Source organism: Castor canadensis, chromosome 14 (genome assembly GCF_047511655.1).
Source record: "Castor canadensis chromosome 14, mCasCan1.hap1v2, whole genome shotgun sequence".
Lineage (NCBI taxonomy): Eukaryota > Metazoa > Chordata > Mammalia > Rodentia > Castoridae > Castor > Castor canadensis.
Window position 1 is genome coordinate 49,312,548 of NC_133399.1, and position 18,966 is coordinate 49,331,513.

The following is an 18,966-nucleotide window of genomic DNA, read 5'->3' on the forward strand; positions in this document are numbered from 1 at the left end:
GCAGCATTAATGCTTAGCAGTGAACATCTTCTGCATCTTTGGTTGTGGTGCTCATTGTGAAGCCTCATCCCCAGGCCCACTGGGTCCCCAGCCAACCCAAACACAAGCCACACTGCCTGAGGCCAGAGCACCAGGGGTTTATTAAACACTCCCTTTCCCCCAAGCAAGTCAAGCACACTGGAGGGGAGGGAGGAGAGGAGACAGCAAGGCCTGCTTTCCACAGGGGCCCCCTGCATGGTGATCAGAGCCAGGCAGGAGGGCAGAGGGGACATGAAGGGGGCATGGAAGGGATGGGGTAACAGAGGTCAGAGGCTTCTGGCTGGAAGTCCTGGATCCCCAGTAGAAAGGGAGGGAACAAGGGTAGGGGATGATGTGGAGAGCAGGTGGGGGGGCATGACACACGCATAACAAAAAAGCATAAAACCAGCCCTTGAGATGAAGCTTGCCTGGGTTGTGGGCCCACGCATGCACACACACACAAACACACAAGACAAAATGCGTCTGGGGTAAGGGGCAGCGTCTCAGCGACATCAGCCCCATCACAGCTAAAAACCTAGGGGCAGGGCGTGGAATCAAGCAAGGGCTGCGATAAAGCCCCACCATTTGCCATCTGGGGCAAGTTTTTTTGGTTTTTCTCTTTAAAATGGAAATTTAAAAATCTACAACAAATCATGCTAAATTCATTAAAAGTGATAAAACTCAGATTCTCCCTCTTTGCCTGGGCCAAAAAACCTAAACAATGAAGAAACATGGAAGTCGCCCAGGTCAGCTCTCTTCACCCAAATACAAGTCCCAGGGTGGAGAGCGACATACAGGGCTGGGATAGTCTAGATAGCCCTAGTTGCCGACATGATCTGTGAGAGCTGGGCAGGGAAGGGATGGGTAAGAGTCACCCAAAGGGTTTCCAAGGACAAATTCTAAAAATATTGAAGGTATGTTAGCAGGTCTTGGAGCTGGGTGAGGTGGCAGGCGGGGCACCAGGGGCCGTCATCAGTGCTGCTCCAGGTAGGCAGACAGGAGCAGCCCTGGTGGCAGGAAGTCCAGGTGCCGGTTGCTGACCTTCATCTGCCGCCGGCCCTCCAGGTCAGCACCTGTAGGAGAAGGTAGGTGAGCAAAAACTAAAGGAATTGCGGGGGGGGGGAGGCATACTGCTGCAAGCTGGTGCTCTGGGTGTGGCTGGTAATAACCCCTAGACCCCGCACGGACACACAAGGAAAACTGAGGTCCCCATACTGTCAGTTTTGTGACCCATTTGTTCTCTGTGATGATGCTGTGACCAGTCCCTTGGTGGAGGCAGGGATGCTGAGACCCGTGGCCCAAGGCCAAGTTGATAGTCATATGCCTAATCAAGTATCCAGGTTCCTCCCAGGTCTCCCTGCCTGGCAGAAGTTGCCTCTCAGGATCTCCTCTGCTCCCTCTAAAAGCAGCACCAGGTGGGCCCACTGGAGCTCACTCCCACCTCCCAGCCTTAGCCTCCACTGTTCCCCCTGCCCGGAAACCCACCACCCTACTCCCCATCATGCTCTCCCTCCCTGTATCCAGGTTGTAGTTTGACCCCTGAAGAGAAGCCCCCACCCACCAAGCCCCTGTTGTCAGTCTGTGGGAAGAAAGGCAAGCGTGGGACTGCATATCCCATAGAAAGAACAGGGAAGGGAGGAACCGTCCTGGGGTTGCCACAGCAACCATCTCCTTGGCAACTCCAGGCAGGAGGCAGAGACAGGTGTGGGAAGCAAGGACCAGCTGGGGCACCTGGGGCCAGCAGGGGCCAGTGAATAACACACTGTGCGTGATGGGGGGTCGTGTCCTGAGAGCACCCCACACTGTAGAAGTAGGGGCACAGGGCATGGGAGAACCTATTTGTGGTGCCGGGGATGGAGCCTAACTGCTAAACTTCCTGACAGTGAGGATCCTCACCTCACCTCTGGTCTGTGAGTCCCTCAAACATGGGCTTCATCATCCCACCCAGGCCCCTCCCCCAGCCCTGGATCCGTGGATTGAGGGGTGTCTTTCCACTTGTCCAGCTGTCTGCAATGTCACCTAGCATTAGGCTGGCCACACAGGGTGCTTCCGATGAATCAAATGCAGACCCACAGCCATTCCAGGAACTCTTTCCACACACTGCCTCCCCACCCCCCCAGAAGTCAGACCCTGTAGGACCCTGGCCTCTACTTCCCGGGGTCAAGTTGGCCAGCAGGGCCACCAGGCACTTACTGGCTGAGATGAGGTCCATGTACTGACAGACAGCATGGAGCAGGAGCCTCTCGAAGCTGTGGAGGAACACATGTAAGTGGCAGAGACAGGAGCAGTCATGGTGGGGGAGGAGCTTGCTGTCCCCATCTCTACTACCTGTTATCCAGCATGGCCGTGTACACAGCCTGGGGAGACACGGAAAAGAACCTCAACAGGCGCTCCTCCCAGCTCTCCAGTGTTTCCTGTGGAAGACAAGCACCCATGGGTCAGGCTACTATGGGACCCCACTAGCTGTCCTAGCCCTGATGGCCCGAGGCAGTCTCTGGAGCCCAAGTCCTAATGTTATCACTGATCCACCCCCAAAAGCCTACCTATCTATCTACAAAGATACTAGGAGCTTAGACATCTGTACAGCATGTCCAGTCTACTGAACTCCTACTCACCCTGCAGTGCCCACCTTCATTGTTCCTGCTCCTCCTACTTGCAGTGAGAGCCCTTGCCCAGCTGTGGTGCCCGCACACTGATCCCCCCGGTCTGTATGCCACTGTCACCCACCACATGACCTGGGCAACTGCCTCCCTTCATCCTTCCCCCAAGTGAGAACCCGTGGCAAGGAAAAGGACCATCAAGACCAGGCTGGTCATGAGCGAGGCCTGGTATTCACCATGGGGATGCGGCTCCGCTTTAGCACGGCTCGCAGACGGCGGCTGATGCGCTGGAAGCACTCACGGGGTGTGTAGGCTGGGTCCTCTGCAAGAGCACAGGGTAGGGGCAGCTGTGATGCCATCAGTCAAGCCCCACCTACCAAACCACCCACTCCAGTCTCCATCTGCTGTGCCCTGACCCAGGCTGTCTGTCGCCCATGCCCAGCCTCTCCCACATAGGCCCACTGTGTGTACTGTGGCCCTGCCCCAGGCCAGGCCCCACCTCTCCGCTGGTCCTCCCCACGGCCGGGCCCCCTCCTTCGAGCCTTGGTCTGGCCTTCGTTTTCCAGGTAGCGGAGCACACGCTCCTGCTCTTCCCCAGAGCGGTTCATGAAGTCATTCCAGACCTGGAAGACAGGGAGGCAGGCTTGTGAATCTCTGGGCTTCAGTTTCCCCACTTGGTAAATGGACACAGAAAGCTACCAAAGATACGGAGGCACTCTTGTGGACACCCTTGCCAACTGGACCTCCTAAGAACATGGAGTCTGGGCTGGCATGGTAGGGGATATGGTAGAGTGCTGGCCTAGCAAGTGTGAGACCCTGAGTTCAAACCCCAGTACTACCAAAAACACAAACTAAAACTTGAGGATGTGTGTGGGACTGACCTGGGTGCTGGGAAAGTAGAGCCGGGACATTTTTAGATGCCCTGGGTGGGGAGTCACGCGGGTCAAGTGTATAATTCTGGTGTGACCTGCAGATGGATCCCAGCACTGGAAGCTTCTAGAGGAATGGAGACTCTGCCTATGCTGCACCCCCTGAGGGAGATGGGAGTGGCCAGGTGCAGGTGGTTTACGCCTGTAATCCTAGCTACTTGGGAGGCAGAGATTAGGAGGATCATAGTTTCAAGCCAAGTCCCAAGGCAAATAGAGAGACCCTATCTCAAAAATACCCATGAAAAAAAGGGCTGGTGGAGTGGCTCAAGTGGTAGCATGAGGCCAAGTCTGAACCCCAGTACCACCAAAAACAAAAAAACAAAAGAGAGAGAGAGAAAGAACAGAAAGAGAGAGACAGAGACAGACCACAGGGAGAAGCTGGGCACTGGTGGCTCACACCTGTAACCCTAGCTACTTGGGAGGCTGAGATCGAGAGGATCACAGTTCAGTTAGCCTGGGCAAATAATTCTTCAGATCCTCTTCACCCAAAAATAAGCAGAGCAAAATGAACTGGAGGAGTGGCTCAAGTGGTAGAGCGCCTGATTTGCAAGTGTGAAGCCCTGAGTTCAACTTCCCAGTCCCAACAAAATCAAAAAAAGAGAGATAGAACAGAGTGGGAGGAGTGTACCAGCACACCTGTCCCTTGCCAGAGTGGGGGTAGCGAGGGACCCAGGCCTCACCTCCACATAGGTGGCATTGTTGCAGGCCTCTGCGAAGATGCCTGGGGCTGCAGATGGTGTTGTGTCCCCATCTTCCAGACCTGGCTGTCCCCCATTTGTCTCCATCAGGGTTAGGAGATACTGGGCTGAATGGAAAAAGATGATCTCTGGGTTGGGGGTGGCATTTGGGGCTCCCCAAAACATCCTTCCTATCTTCTCAGCCTTCTCATCTTCATTTTCCCACTGTTTCTTCCACCCAGCTTCCAGAGACCCACCTACCTTGCCTGCCTAGTTGAACTCCTATACATCCTTTGAAGTACCAGCTCTGATGCCCCAAACTCCCTGTGGTATAGCCCTGATCCAGTGGGTCTGTGGGAAGCCGGTGATTGGCTATTTCCTGTGCCCCTGGCACTGTGTCCAGCTCAGGTAAAGTGACAGACAACATCAACATGCATGCCACTCTCATTAAGGCTGGGAACTCCCCCACCTCCTCCTCCCCTCCTCTGCTCACTGTTCTCCAAGCGCTGCAAGCTCTTCCGCCCCTTGGCCTTAGGCACCAGGTCGGAGTTCCGCACTGCTTGGTTGATGAAGTGCTGCTTCCGCCTGGAGGCTGACAGTCTCTTCACCTGGGAGCTGGCTAGCTCAGGCAGGCAACCCGGAAGGGGCCTGTGGGCCGGGAAATGGGCAATCCTCAAGACTAAGGCAAGCTGGATCCCAGCAGAACCTACAGCCGCCATTGCCTGCTTGGCTCCCCCACTGATACAGAGCTAGCTGAAACAATTGTGGTAACAGATTGGGAAACTGAGGTTCAAAATAGGGAAGATACTTGCCCAAAGTCACACAGCAGATGGGTAGCCAAGAAGAGCTGTGGCCCCCCTCACCCAAGCCTTCCAGATTTTTTTCTCATTGCAGTACTGGGGTTTGGACTTAAGGTCCAAACTTGCTAGGCAGGCACTCTACCCTTGAGCCACTCCACCAGCTGTGATGGGTTTTTTCAAGATAGGGTCTTACACACTATTTGCCTGGGCTCGCTTCCAACCATGATCCTCTTGTTCTCTGCCTCCTGAATAGCTAGGATTACAGGAATGAGTCACCAGTGCCGGGTGGTACTGGAATTTGAATTCAGGGCCTCAGCTTGCTGGGCAGGCACTTTACCACCTGAGCCAAGTCCCCAACCCTTTTTGTTTTATTTCTCAGGTAGGGTCTCATGGTTTGAGCTGGGACCACACTCAGACTGCAGTCCTCCTACCTGTGCTTCCTGGGATGACAGGTAAGCACCACAACACCCAGCTTTCTTGGTTGAAATGGGATCCTTCTGATCTCTGACTTCTGAGTAGCCAGGACTGTAGGTGTGAGAAACCATACCCACAAAGCCTTACAGATTTTAACCTCAAATCAGCAAGGCCTACAGCTTACAGGGACTTGAACACCAGCCCCTCTGGAAGTTGGAGAATCAAAACATTTAACTTTTATAAGTATTCTCCTCTACCCCCAGGTCAACCAGGAAACAGCACTCAGAAGGTCAAGATTATGGCTGAGCCCACAGGCTCAGATGCCCCAGTAGCCAGGATGGGGACAAGGAGGAACAGGAGTGCTCCTTTGAAGCTAATCACTCCTGCAGAGCTAATCCGTCCTCCCCTCATTGATCAGGGCTAATTGTGGGAATGGATTAGGTGGCACTGCCAGGCTCCCCACTGGGCACCTAAGGGCCAAGTCATTTGGTGGGAGGGGACAGACACTGAGTGCTGCATAGGGAGGGAGAAGGCGGAGGCTTGGTGGGGGAGGTTCTTGGAATAGAAACTCTCTGGTGAAGAGAAAACAGCATCAGATCCCCAGATAACAGGCTACCTTCACTGCACAGGGCCAACAGTGGACGCTGGGGGCTGGAGTGCCAGATTCTCTGTCCCCATATCCTAACCCCCCCTCCTACAGAGGCCCCTCACTCATCCTGCATGCCATGTGCTGTCCACCCCTGGCCCTTTGCATGGTGGAGCCACCTGCCTGGCATATCGCAGCCATGCCTGGCGTGCCATGGGAGCTCAAAAGTGTAACTGCTGAATCAAGCCTCAAAAAAGTCCTATCATGCCGGGAGCTGGTGGCTCATGCCTGTAATCCTGGCTACTTGGGAGTCAGATCAGGACGACTGTGGTTCAAAGTCAGCATGGGCAAATAGTTTGTGAGACCCTATTTCGAAAATTCCAAACACAAAAAAGGGCTGGTGGTGTGGCTTAAGAGGTAGAGAGCCTTCATAGCAAGAGTGAAGTCCTGAGTTCAAACTCCAGAACCACCAAAAAACCAAAAACCTGAAGTAAACAGGCTAGTGAGATCTATCTAAGGCTGGACTCCAGCAGTCAGACAGTAGGCTCCAGGGACAGCATTTTAGATGAAAGTCTATGCAAAATTATGCGATGGGTAAACTCACGTGCACACCAGTACCCATAAATAGAGACCATACAAAAGCCAAGTGTGGTGGGGCACACCTGTAATCCCAGTGCTCAGTAGGCTGAGGCCCGGAAGATCTTAAGGTTGAGGCCAGCTACATAGTGAGACCCTATCTCAAAACAAAAAATAAATAGGTGTGAATGCAGGCAGAGGTCTGAGTCAGGATTCAACTTGGACTGGGTTCTCAGGACCACCTTGCTGAGGCACCTACCACACTCAGAGACTAACTCCTTGCTGGACTGTAGAGGGGGCTGCAGGCCCAGAGGCTCAGCTCTGGGTTTTAATCCCTTGTTTTGCTCCACTCTGCTACCTGTAGCCTCAGCTCTGCAACACAGGGGTGACAGTGGTCCCCACAAGAGCCTTTAGGTCTGGGAAGGGCACTCAGAATCAGGAGGGCCAGACACCTGCTTGCTTTCCTCCTGTGATGGGGAGCTTACCCTCACACCATGGCTGGATGGAGCCTTTCCCCACCACCTGTGCCATCACCCAGTGTGCCAACCCATCAGAGACTAGCAAACCAAAAGTGCAAGTCCCTGTCCCCAGGCCCCACAGGTGGAGGAAGGACACAGCAACTTAGGTTCTCACCAGAGCAAGGCATCCACTGGGCATGATATGGATGCTCCTTAAGGCCAGGACAATCCCCTCCTACACCCTATGTTCACCCAGTCCCCCAGGGCTCCACCCCAGCAGCTGGACGGGGCTGATAAGAGGTCACATCCGAGGGGCCTGGCATCAACCCACTTTCACAGAGAAACCTCAAGCCTTGGAAAGCAGGGATCTCCCAACCAAGGCACATTCGAGGATGTGAACCTGGGTCTGACCTTGAGCTGCTAAGCTACCCTGCTGCCCCAAGCCTTTCAGACTGCAGCTTATCAGGCTTCTTCAGGTGTCAAAGCCTGGCCTGGTCCTGCCCCTGCTCCAGCATTACCCGTTGCTCCCCAGTGCCCATTGAGTGAGGCCCAACTAACTTCTCCTTGACTTAAAACTGGACCACACACAAGCCCATGCCTGGTTCCACAGGCATCTCAGAGGCTCACCGCCCTCTCATGGGCCTCAGGGTCAAGCTGAACACAGGGAATTCAAGCTAGAATTCAACTCAAGGTTCTGATTAGAGCAAGAAAAAAGAATCATTGGATTCAGAGTCACTGATACCCCACTGGAGACAGAGGGCATAGGGAACAAGGTGGGTAGGGGCAGACCAACCTATACCCAATCAGAGGCACCCTCAATGTGGCTCAAGCTGACTGGGACAGCTCCACCTCTGGGCCTTTGCATATGCCACTCCAGCACCTTTCTTGGCTTTCTGGTTTCTACCCAAATGCTACCTCCCTGGGCACACAGCCCCACCCCCCAGCTGCTCCAATCAGCTTTCTTCCTGCTTAACCAGTTGGCACCTGAAACCAGCTGGTCCCTTCCTTGTTTACTCTTTACCCTTCCCCTGGCTGCCTCCCTAGAACCTGGGGAAGAAGCTGAATCCCCAGTAGACAGTCCACAGCAGGGCTCACAGCAGGTTTGTTGAATGAATAACAAAAACTATTTACACATTCACACAGTGGAGACCACTTTACAGAGGGGGAACTGAGGACCAGAGGGAACTTGAGACTTCCTGGATCCAGCAGGCCTCAGGAAATGTCAACACTGTGGTGGAAGTGACTGGTACCCATGGAGGGGGGCAGGATGAAGGGTGCAAGGTACTAAGTTGGGAGGGGTCTGGGGAAAACAGGCTTCTTTGGGGGCCATTTCTTCTCCCTGCAGGTTTGGCTTGGAACCCTTGGCCAGGCCCACCCCTGAGCAAAACCCCATCTTTTCTGCACCCTCCTCCCCTCCCCGGAGGGCCAAGGAAACCACTTCCCCAGTAGGAAGTGGTGACTCAGCCTGGATAACAGGTAGGGGCCCAGCCGCCCCAACCAGGAAAGGGAGGGGTCCTGGCAGGTGAACATGCAAGACAGAGCTATGAGGAAGTCTTTCCAGAGGACACATTCAGCACACACAGACCTCTGTACACACCTAGGGACAGACCCGGATGGAAGCAGGCTGAGTCCACTCTGGGTGTGTGTGTAAGCACGACCTGTCATCCCTACACTTTAGAGGCTGAGGCAAGAGAACCTCAAGTTCAATGCCAGCCTGGACTACCTCGAGAGACCTTGCTTCAAAAAAATGTAAAAACCGAAAACAGGCATGCACTGTCCTTCTGATAAATGCTTGGTCTATTGGTCTGTGAAGGCCCACAAGTCTCTAGGTGAGTACCCAGATGGATGTACTAACAAAGTAACAATAATAAAGTAATAGTAGTAATAAAAAATGCAGTGATAAAACCATTTTAAAACAATACTAAAGCCAGGCGCCAGTGGCTCACACCTGTAATCCTAGCTACTTGGGAGGCTGAGATCAGGAGGAATCTAAGTTTGAGGCCAGCCCAGGCGAATAATTCCGAGACCCCATCTCCAAAATAACCAGAGCAAAATGAACTGGAGGTGTGGCTCAAGTGGTAGAATCCCTGCTTTGCAAAACTCGAAGCCCTGAGTTCAAACTCCAGTCCCACCAAAAATGAAACACAAAAATAACAAGACAGGGTAATTATTAAGAACAATAATTAAGAATGGACTGTCTTGGCCAGGCACCGGTGGCTCACTCCTACCATTCCAGCTACTCAGGAGGTGGAAATCAGAAGTTACTAGTTGGAAGCAGCCTGGGCAAACAGTTTCCCAGACCCTATCTCGAAAAAACCCATCACAAAAAAGAGCTGTTAGAATGATTCAAGGTATAGACTTTGAGTTCAAATTCCAGTATGCAAAAGAAAAGGAATGGATTGTCTCATTTGCTGGACACCCAGATCACTGACTCCAAGCATTTAGAGAAAAAGCCCACTGCCCCTATCCACTTCACAGTTGGGGAAAATGAAGCACGGAAAGACTCACAACCCACTGAGGTTCCATGTTCCATACTTGCAGGGGGCAGCAATGGACCCCAAGCCAAGTCCTTTTGTCTTCCCACACAAATGACTCTCAGGCACGGTGCAGACCACATGGTGAACCAGAGCACGACGCAGAACCCTGGCCCCAGAATGTCCACATCTAGTCAGCACTGCCCTCTGTTGAGTCCTCTGTGAGGACAGACCCCCTTCAACTTTATCTGGGAATTTATCCAGAGGGAGACAAAGAGCCCCATCTGCCAGGAAGGTGGGAGCTGGAACCCGCCGGCGCACTGAGGATGGGCGCAGGTGAGCACCTAACAGGTGAGCGCAAACCGCGCAGGTGTCAAAGTCCAGACCGCGGCAGCTTTCTGAGCACACGTCCCCGCCTCATGGGGCCAAGACGCCCAGGGGTAAACCCTTGGAGAGGGACACGGGGGAGGGGGCACCGATGGAGTAAGTAAAAGCATCCAGGGGGTGCTCCTCCCAGCAAGCACTCGGCGCGCGGCGGGGAGCTGTGCTTCCGTGGAGTAAGCACTTGGGGGTCAACAGACCACCCCAAGAGAGGAAAGGGGGCGGGGACCGGGGAGCCCGGGAGAAGAAAACTGAGTTATGAAGGAGGAGGAGGACTAGAAGAAAGAGGGAGGGGGCGAGGGAGGAGGAGGCCGAGCCTGCAGGGAGAAGAGGGGAAGGAGACCCGAGCCCACGGAAGGAGGAAGAAGGGGAGAACAGGAGGAGGGATGGAAAGGGGAGGGGGAGGGATGGAAAGGGGAGGGGGAGGAGGAGGATGGCAGAGGAGACACTGGGTCGAGGGGAAAAGGAAGACCCTGTCGCGAGACGGTGGGGCGGGGTGGGAGGCAGGAGGAGGCCCGAGCCCCGCGCCCGCCCGCCGTCCACGCGCTCACAGCATCCGCCGCCCGCCCGGGGCGCCCCCCGCCGCCGCCGCCGCCGCCTCCTCGGGGCCGCCCTCCGGGTTCTCCAGCGCGACCATGGCTCGGGCAGCCGCGGACGCCGCGCCCGGCTGGACCTGCTCGGGCCGGCAGGAAGTGACGGCCGCGGGGGGCGGGCCGGGGCGGAGCCTGCATCTGCACGCCGGGCGGGGCCTGCCGGGTCCCAGCGCCGAATCTCCGGCAGCGGGACCGCAAGATCCGGGTGGCGAGGGAATGGCGTCCCCGGGATGGCAGACACCCACACCGACCCCGACCCCGACCCCGACCCGGGCTCCCTCTTACCAGCCTGCTCAGGTCTCTCTGCGGTCAAGGGCAGCCCCGCCCGCGACTCAGCCTCTGTTGAGTCTTGGAAACCCGCCGACGCCAGCGCCCAACCTCTTTCCGCCTCTTAGGGGTTCTTCGTTCGACAAATGGTCGCGGGACTGGGCCGGGTGCGGGGCGCTGGGGATCCAGGGGTGAGCAAGACGGCCCCTCCCCCACCTCGTGGTGGGGCAGACGGTGGGGCGGGTGCCTTGGGGAGCTCGAGGGAGGCCTCCAGGAGGATAGACGGGCTGCAAAAGCTTCCCAGAAGCAGGAAAGGTGTGTGAGCGAGGGAACAGACAGTGCAAAGGCCCTAGGGCATCCAGAGTCTTAGGTGAGCCTGGTGTCCTGTGTTGTCAAGTCTGTTTTTTGTGTCCTCTGGGTGGTGGAGAGCCATGGGAGGATCTGAAGCGGAAAATTAAAATGCTGTAGGATCTACAACCCATTGTTAAGTCCACCAGAAATATGTTTGACCAAGGACCCAAAGGTAGTGTTCATGCCCAGGCGTGAACCTGCCAGATTCTGCATGGTGGAAATTGTGCAGGACAAAAGACCTGATTGCTTTAATAAGTAAAGAGTAAGGGGAGAAAAGAAAAAAAAGAGAAACTGTTAAAAGACCCAAATAAGGCTGGACTCTGGTAGCTCACACTTGTAATCCTAGCTACTCAGGAGGCAAAGATCAGGAGGATCACGGTTCAAAGCCAGCCCAGGTAAATAATTGGTGAGACCCTATCTTGAAAGGTGTAGGCCCTGAGTTCAAATCCTAGCACCGAAAAAAAAAGAACAAATGGAGATATAGCTCAAGCTGTAGAGCACCTGCTTTGTAAGCTCAAAATCCTGAATTCAAACCTGTCCCACCAAAAAAAAGACAGGCAAAATAAGTGAATGGTAGTACAAATTGGGAAGAGAGGGTGCCCCAGGTGAGTGACTGGGAGAGGATTTGGGGGGGGTAGAATGTTAGGTTTCTAGTACCTTTTTAACACCCTCCTGGGCTCTCAAACTCCCAGTTTCTTGACCCCTCAGCCTGTCCATGAGCTGCTGCTTCACAGAGCCCCCAACTGCAAGGTCCAGCCCAGACTCAGCAGCTCCCCCAAACACTCCCCAGCTCCCTCATCCTATCCTTCATTATCGCCTCAGACAGTGTAGCTCCTTTGCTGATTTTTTTTTTTTAAGTAAAGCTGAAGAGTTTATTGAGACAGAAAAGTAGCAAAGAGTAGAGCTCCCAGAGTTGGGAGAAGTCCTAAGAGAGGATGACCGCTGATTTTTTTTTTAAAACATTGTCAAGAATAATTTTTTGACCAAGGCATGGTGGTACTTTCTGTAGTCTCAGCTTCTCAGGAAGCTGAACAGGAGGATCTCTTGAGTTCAGGAGTTCAAGACCAGCCTGGGTGAAATAGCAAGAGTCTATCAAAAAACAATCTTCTAAGGCATAAAAAGGATGAGCACAGAAACATCTCCCTTCTCCCCCCAGGCTCCTTTCTGGAGATATTTGGTGTACCTGTAAACCATGTATATTTACCTCCCCCTCATCCCTTTCTGTGTGTGCTTTGCTGGGGATTGAACCCTGGGCACTTCACATGTTAGGCAAGAGTTCTACCACTTGAGCCATGGCCCTACTATCTTTCCCTTTTGAGTCTGGACCCCCACCCCACACATATCTAACGGGTCCTCCACCCCCACCCCTTGCTGGAAATGAACCCAGGTCCTTGCACTTGCTAAGTATGTGCTTCACCACTGAGCAGACCCCCAGCCTCAGTCTTTTTCTCTACTGCCTAGTTATCCACAGTGGCCTAAATATTCCAGAACCCAGGATCTACTGTGGCCCCCCGTCCCCGCCTTCCCTCTTGGGGGTCAAGATGGCCGCCTTTGTGAATCGCCCTCCACTTTGTTCCTGCTGCCAACAGCAAAAGCGCCCACGTTCCAAGGAGGTGCTAGCCACTCGCTGCCACCAACACTGAGGCTAATTTGCAAAATTCAGTCGAAAATCATATCATGGGGGGGGAAATGACCCAATCATTGTATGCACATATGAATAAAATAAAATTAAAAAAAAAAAGAAAATCATATCCTTCACCTGCCCTGAAACTTCCATGGCTCCCAGTGTCCTAGATACATCCCCTCAGGGCCAAGGCCAGCCTTGGCCCACCGGCTTGGAGCCGAGCTCTCTCCTACCAACCGGTTGAAGCACACATATCCCCTTCCCTGCTCCTCTAGACGTTCTCCTCCCTCCTGTTCTCTCCTGCGCTCACACACTGGTCATGCACCCTGAGGAGCGCAAGGTGGGAAGTTGCTGAGCGGGGGATGGTGGGCGCGCAAAGGGAGGGTTCTGAGAACCGCTACAGGAGAGGCGCAAAGGCGGGGACAAGGGGGCGGGGGACGCAGGGTATAAACGTGCGGCCTCTGCAGCCAGAGCAGAGGAGCCGCTGAGCCCAGCTGAGCCACTTTCCAGATTTCACCGCCTCCAGCCGAACCCCTTCCCAGGCTTTGCGCGCATTCCGGGTTAGCGGCTGGGAAGAGGAGCGTCCCCACAGCAGTCCCAGGACTCAATCCCGGTTAGCGGCCGGAGGACCAGGTCGGCGAGACCATGCGTGTCGCGGTTACGTCGGGGCCCAACACGTCCTGGTGGGCGTTGGCCAACGCGTCGGGGTGCCCCGGTTGTGGCGCCAACGCCTCGGACGGCATGGACCCCATGCCGCGGCTGCTGGACGCCTGGCTTGTGCCTCTGTTCTTTGCTGCGCTGATGTTGCTCGGCTTGGCTGGGAACTCGCTGGTCATCTACGTCATCTGCCGCCACAAGCAGATGCGAACGGTGACCAACTTCTACATCGGTGAGTGCAGGGCGCCTTGCCGGCTTGCCCTTCCCGGACCGCTACGGGACATTGTAGTCAAAGGCGCCCCCAGGCGGCAAATTGGGCTTTCCAAATCACTGCCTATCCCCTGCCAGGTGTCCCACCACCTCCTGTTCTTTCGCCTGCGTCCTTCCCTGTACCTTAAGGCCACAGTCTCAAACTATAGTTCGGGAACTCCCATGCGGGCCGGAGTAACTAATGGGGAGGTTGACGAGTACGCATGGACACCTCGGGCCTGCCACTCGCGGAAGGTGTCCTATGTGACGTAGTTCTATGACAAAAGGAGTAAGGGGAGGCAGACTTGCCCACAAGTATCGGTTTGCGCCTTCTGCCCCTTTGGCTCTCTGAGCCTGTTTCCTACGATGTTGATTTGATTGGAGACAAGGAAATTGGCTCAGAGGGGCAGGGCCTGCTCCAGAGCGAGAAGAATGGCCAAGTCCGTGCTAGGGGAAAAATGAAGGGTGCCTAAATTTCTCTGGCTGAGGATGTGGGGCTCACTCGGACAAGGCTGGGAGCCTGAGAGCCGGCCCAAGAGCGCTGGACCCCACGACCAGCGCCCGTGCGTTTCCCATCTGCAGCCAACTTGGCGGCCACGGATGTGACCTTCTTGCTGTGCTGCGTGCCTTTCACGGCCCTGCTCTATCCGCTGCCCGCCTGGGTCCTGGGCGATTTCATGTGCAAGTTCGTCAACTACATTCAGCAGGTGGGCGGCACGTCAAAGGGTTTGGGGAAGCCGGTGGGCTACAGGATTGGTAAGAAGTCCTAGTGCTGGGCTGCCTGGGGCGGAGTTTGGGCGGGGGCGGGGTATGGACGGGACTAGTTAACTGGGCCACTAGTAGAATGGGGGCGGGGCTTGCGAAGGGACCCTCCGGCGCCCTGGTCTAGGGGAAGGTGGTTCCTGGACAGGGAGCTGTCACATGGTTTGGGGGGTGGTGAGCACAAGGAAGGCGGTCTAGGTCCTGCAGCTTCTTGCCCCCCATGTACGGCCATTCCAGAGAGGCTCTACCGTTTCCCAGCTCAGACTCGGGGTATCAGGCGACCCCTATTGGTTCCCTCACTCCCCCGTCCTCCTGGGCTTCTCTTCTAGTTCTCCCTCTCCTGTCCTCCAACCCGTAGCCACTGGACACCCTTCCTATGACACGTTCGTGTGCGCCCGAGATGTTGGACATATGGGGGACTGAGATGGCAGAATGACAGGGCATACGACCAGCTTCCCTCTTTCCCAGGTCTCGGTGCAGGCCACGTGTGCCACCCTGACGGCCATGAGCGTGGACCGCTGGTACGTGACGGTGTTTCCTCTGCGCGCCCTGCACCGCCGGACTCCTCGCCTTGCATTGGCCGTCAGCCTCGGCATCTGGGTGGGTGAGTGCAGCGCGGGGGGCCGCGCGGGACGATGGGAAAGTCCGTGTTCTCAGGACACCCGGGGCTATCCGCTGCCCCTGCCCGGCCTCCCTGCCACGAAGATGCTTACGCGGGAGCGTGGCACTGGGCAGGAAGTCGGGGAACGCAGCCCCGGGAAGCTCCTGGGGAGACGAGGCCGGAGCCCAGCTCTCCGCGCCCCGTGTCCCTAGGGCAGGGTCTTAATCCTCGCTTGTGGCGCAGGCTCAGCGGCAGTATCTGCCCCGGTGCTCGCCCTGCACCGCCTCTCGCCAGGTCCGCCCACCTATTGCAGCGAGGCATTCCCCAGCCGCGCCCTCGAGCAAGCTTTCGCGCTCTACAACCTGCTGGCGCTCTACCTGTTGCCTTTGCTCGCCACCTGCGCCTGTTACGGGGCCATGCTCCGCCATCTGGGCCGCGCTGCCGTGCGCCCGGCGCCCACCGACGGTGCCCTGCAGGTGCGCAGCTGTGCAGGGCGGGGTGGTGATGGAAGCTTGGCTGCGGGAATCTGAGCCCAGGGGGTCTAGGAGGTGAGCTGGGGGATTGGCTCAGCTCTAACCAGCCCTTCTGCTCTCAGGGCCAGCTGCTGGCCGAGCGCGCGGGTGCAGTACGTGCCAAGGTCTCACGGCTAGTGGCGGCGGTGGTCCTGCTCTTTGCTGCTTGCTGGGGCCCGATCCAGCTGTTCCTGGTGCTGCAGGCACTTGGCCCAGCTGGCACCTGGCACCCTCGAAGCTACGCCGCCTATGCGCTCAAGATCTGGGCACACTGCATGTCCTACAGCAACTCAGCCCTGAACCCGCTGCTCTATGCGTTCCTGGGCTCCCATTTCCGACAGGCCTTCCGCCGGGTGTGCCCCTGTGTCCCACGACGTCAGCGTCGACCCCGTGCGCCTGGACGCTTGGCCCCTGTCGCCCCCCATGCGGAGCTGCACCACCTAGCCGCACATCCTGCCCCTGCTAGAGTGCCTAAGCAGGGGAGCGGTGGAGCAAACAGGCTGTGTGTCCTGGGGGGACCCTCTGCCCCTCTCTGAGCCAACTCTGTGGGAATTCACCTGGGCCCCTCTGGAGGGGGCTGCTTGAGCAGCAGTTAGTCTGTTATGAATATTTTTTATTATCGTTCCAGATAATCAGTGAAAATGTTTTGTCCTACTGTTATGGTTGGCACGGGATTGCCACAATCTTTGCTATTGATATTGTAATGGTCATTTCTGTAATTCCTCATGTGAAGATGTGTTAATATCTGTACCTTCTCCATCTTTCCAGAAAGGGTCAGACGTTTTCATGCACTGTCTTGTGGATCCAGGGGACTCGGAATGTAGCTCAGTGATAGAGCAGTCCCTAGCATTACAAAACAAAACAAAACAGAAAGTAACAGCCACCTACTTTTAGATTAAAATATGAAAACAAGAACACATAGGAAGGGTTAGCAGAGGGGCTCAAGTGGTAGAGTACCTGCCTTAGCAAGCTCCAGAACAGAAGTTCAATTCCCAGTACTGCCAAACCAATGAACAATAATGTACATCTTAGAATGAGTGAAAGAGTTACTTGTTGCCACCTGCTGAGTGGTGGGCTCTCCAGCTGAGTGGTGGGCTGTCCACACAGCAGCTTGGGCTTCACCCTGCCTGGCAGCCTTGGGCAAGTCATACTCCTTGGCAGGAGCTTCCAGAAGGGAATAAAATGCAAAAACGTTTTTGGAGCCGGGCGCCAATGGCTCATGCCTGTAATCCTAGCTACTCAGGATACAGAGATAAGGAGGATTGTGATTTGAAGCCACCAAATAGTTTAGGAGACTCCATCTCAAAAACAAAACTCATCACAAAAAAGGGCTGGTGGAGTGGCTCAAGGTATAGGCCCTGAGTTCAAACCCCAGTACCATTAAAAAAAAAAAAAGGAGAAGAATGTTTTTGGGAGACAGGGTTTCTGTATGTAGCCTACGCTGGCCTGGAACTTGCAATCCTCCTGCCTCCACCTCCTGAGGGCTGCGATTACATACAAATCCAGGGCAGTGCCTTTTAGTACATTCACAGATATGGGCAACCACCACTTCTAATTCCAGAACATTCCATCACCCCAAAAGGAAGCCTCATCCCCTCCCAGCTCTTGGCACCTACAAGTTCACTTCCTGTCTCTGGATTCGCCTGTTCTGGACATTTCTTGTCATAGGACACACATGCGTGGGGCTTTGTGTGTCTGCTTCTCTTACTGAGCACAGTGTCCTCAAGGTTCCTCCACATTGTAGCATGTGTCAAAGCCTTGTCCTGTTCCTGGCTGAGCGATGCTCTAGCGTGTGTATGACCTCTGGACATGGCTCTTACAGATTGTGCTACTGTGAGCCCTCTCATACAATCTCATCTCTTTGTGTATCTTTTGCATTTTGGATAAAAAAGAACACGGACTGGCAGTGCCTTAAGCGGTAGAGCACCTATCTAGCAAGTGTAAGGCACTAAGTTCAAACCTCATACCACAAAAGAAAAGAAACAAACAAACAAAAAACTCGTTGCAAATTCTACAGCCAAAGTGAAATGGTGGTGGTTGTTTTTTGTCTTCTAACTCCCCCCACCCCCATAAGCCCTTGAGCAACCAGGTCAGTACATCAGATGTCACTTCCTTCTCCCAGCTTCTCAGGACAGAGGGTCTTCAGGGCCTTGAAACCTTGACGTCAACAACAGGCCACATGTCTGCCCTGCTCTGGGACCCACCATGGCTCCCTATTGTTCTCAGAAGAAAGCCCAACTCCATCCTGGCTGACAATCTCCAAGCTCACGGGTCCCCCACTGTCTCCAACTTCTCTATTTGGTTGCAAGGACTCTTAAGACCCACCTTGTGTGGGCTGGAGCTGAAGGTGAAGAACTGAGCCCTGGGTGGGTGGAGCTATGGAGCAGCCTGAAGGGTAGGACTGAGGGAGGCAGAACCCCTCCCTCATCGGGCTCCTCTGCAGGCCTGCTCCATTTCTCGTACAGTCCCAGGCCTCCCCCATAATCCAAGGACATGGTAAGCCTCAACATGAGACCTCCACATGAGCTGAGATGCCGCTGTGAGGACAAGAGGCAATTCTGACCTTGGACTTGATTGTTCAGGTCTTCAAGGCCTACTGTACTATGCTGAACATGAGGGCAAAATTCTGCCTGCAGGTCCTGTCCACCTCCTCCTCTCCTCCACCCCCAAAACTTAATATCTTGTCTTGCCTTTGCATGTGGGATTTTCTCTTTACTCATTCATTCTCTCAGCTCAGCTGCCTCTGCCTCAGGGAAGCCCTCCAAGATTTCTTCAGGCTGGGTGGAGAGCATCTCCGGGGCCACCCAGCTAGGCCCCCGTTATGGGTCTAATCATCTCGTGCTATTCCTGCTGGGTTCTGTCATATTCATAGGACGGAATAGATATTTGTGGGACAAATAGCCAAGAGTGCTGTAGCATGGACAGAAGGACTTGTGGGATTTCTCTTGAACAAATTTTAAAATGCATCTAGCTATGTGTGTAGGAGGAGTGTAAGTTCAAGGCCAACCTGAGCTTAGTATGTAGGGAGACTCTGAATCAAAATAAAACAAGTAAGGACTTGAGGTGTGGCTCAAGTGGTAGAGTGCCTACTTTGCAAGCGTGAAGCCCTGAGTTCAGACCCCAGCCCCACCAAAAAAAAAAAAAATCTAGAACAAGTTCAAAATAAAACAAGTAAAACCACACCCACATTTAAAAGGGACTCTTAGTTAACCTAGAAGGTAACACACACGCACAGGAAATTAATGTGAATCAACTCCCTGTGTAGCTATCCTTATCTCAACCAGCAAAAACCCTTGTTCCTTCCTATTATTGCTTATACTTTCTCTACAACAAAATTAGAAATAAGGGCAAAATAGTTTCTGCTGGGTATTGAGGGGGTGGAGGGGAGAGGGAGGGGGTGGAGTGGGTGGTAAGGGAGGGGGTGGGGGCAGAGGGGA

At 54.7% G+C, this 18,966-nt stretch overlaps 2 protein-coding genes across 4 annotated transcripts; one reads left to right on the forward strand and one right to left on the reverse strand.

Annotated features, from left to right (window-relative positions):
• Nucleotides 1–121: 121 nt before the first annotated feature.
• Nucleotides 122–10,589, reverse strand: R3hdm4 (R3H domain containing 4). Of its 3 annotated transcripts, XM_074054481.1 has the most exons (9): nucleotides 10,465–10,589; nucleotides 4,718–4,872; nucleotides 4,486–4,575; nucleotides 4,228–4,352; nucleotides 3,118–3,241; nucleotides 2,855–2,940; nucleotides 2,347–2,432; nucleotides 2,212–2,267; nucleotides 122–1,091 (listed from the first exon to the last, which is right to left on the reverse strand). In XM_074054481.1, the coding sequence occupies exons 1-9, from the start codon at nucleotides 10,548–10,550 to the stop codon at nucleotides 991–993; spliced, it is 909 nt and encodes a 302-aa protein (XP_073910582.1). In that variant the 5' UTR covers nucleotides 10,551–10,589; the 3' UTR covers nucleotides 122–990. The 3 variants fall into 3 exon arrangements, with proteins under 3 accessions (XP_073910582.1, XP_020030696.1, XP_073910583.1); XM_020175107.2 differs by lacking the exon at nucleotides 4,486–4,575; XM_074054482.1 differs by lacking the exon at nucleotides 4,486–4,575 and having other exon boundaries at nucleotides 4,694–4,872.
• A 2,632-nt stretch (nucleotides 10,590–13,221) lies between these two features.
• Nucleotides 13,222–18,906, forward strand: Kiss1r (KISS1 receptor). Its single transcript, XM_020175133.2, has 5 exons — nucleotides 13,222–13,637; nucleotides 14,237–14,361; nucleotides 14,885–15,020; nucleotides 15,261–15,493; nucleotides 15,613–18,906. Exons 1-5 carry the CDS (start codon nucleotides 13,394–13,396, stop codon nucleotides 16,063–16,065), a joined length of 1,191 nt encoding a protein of 396 aa, XP_020030722.1. The 5' UTR covers nucleotides 13,222–13,393; the 3' UTR covers nucleotides 16,066–18,906.
• The last annotated feature ends 60 nt before the right edge of the window (nucleotides 18,907–18,966 follow it).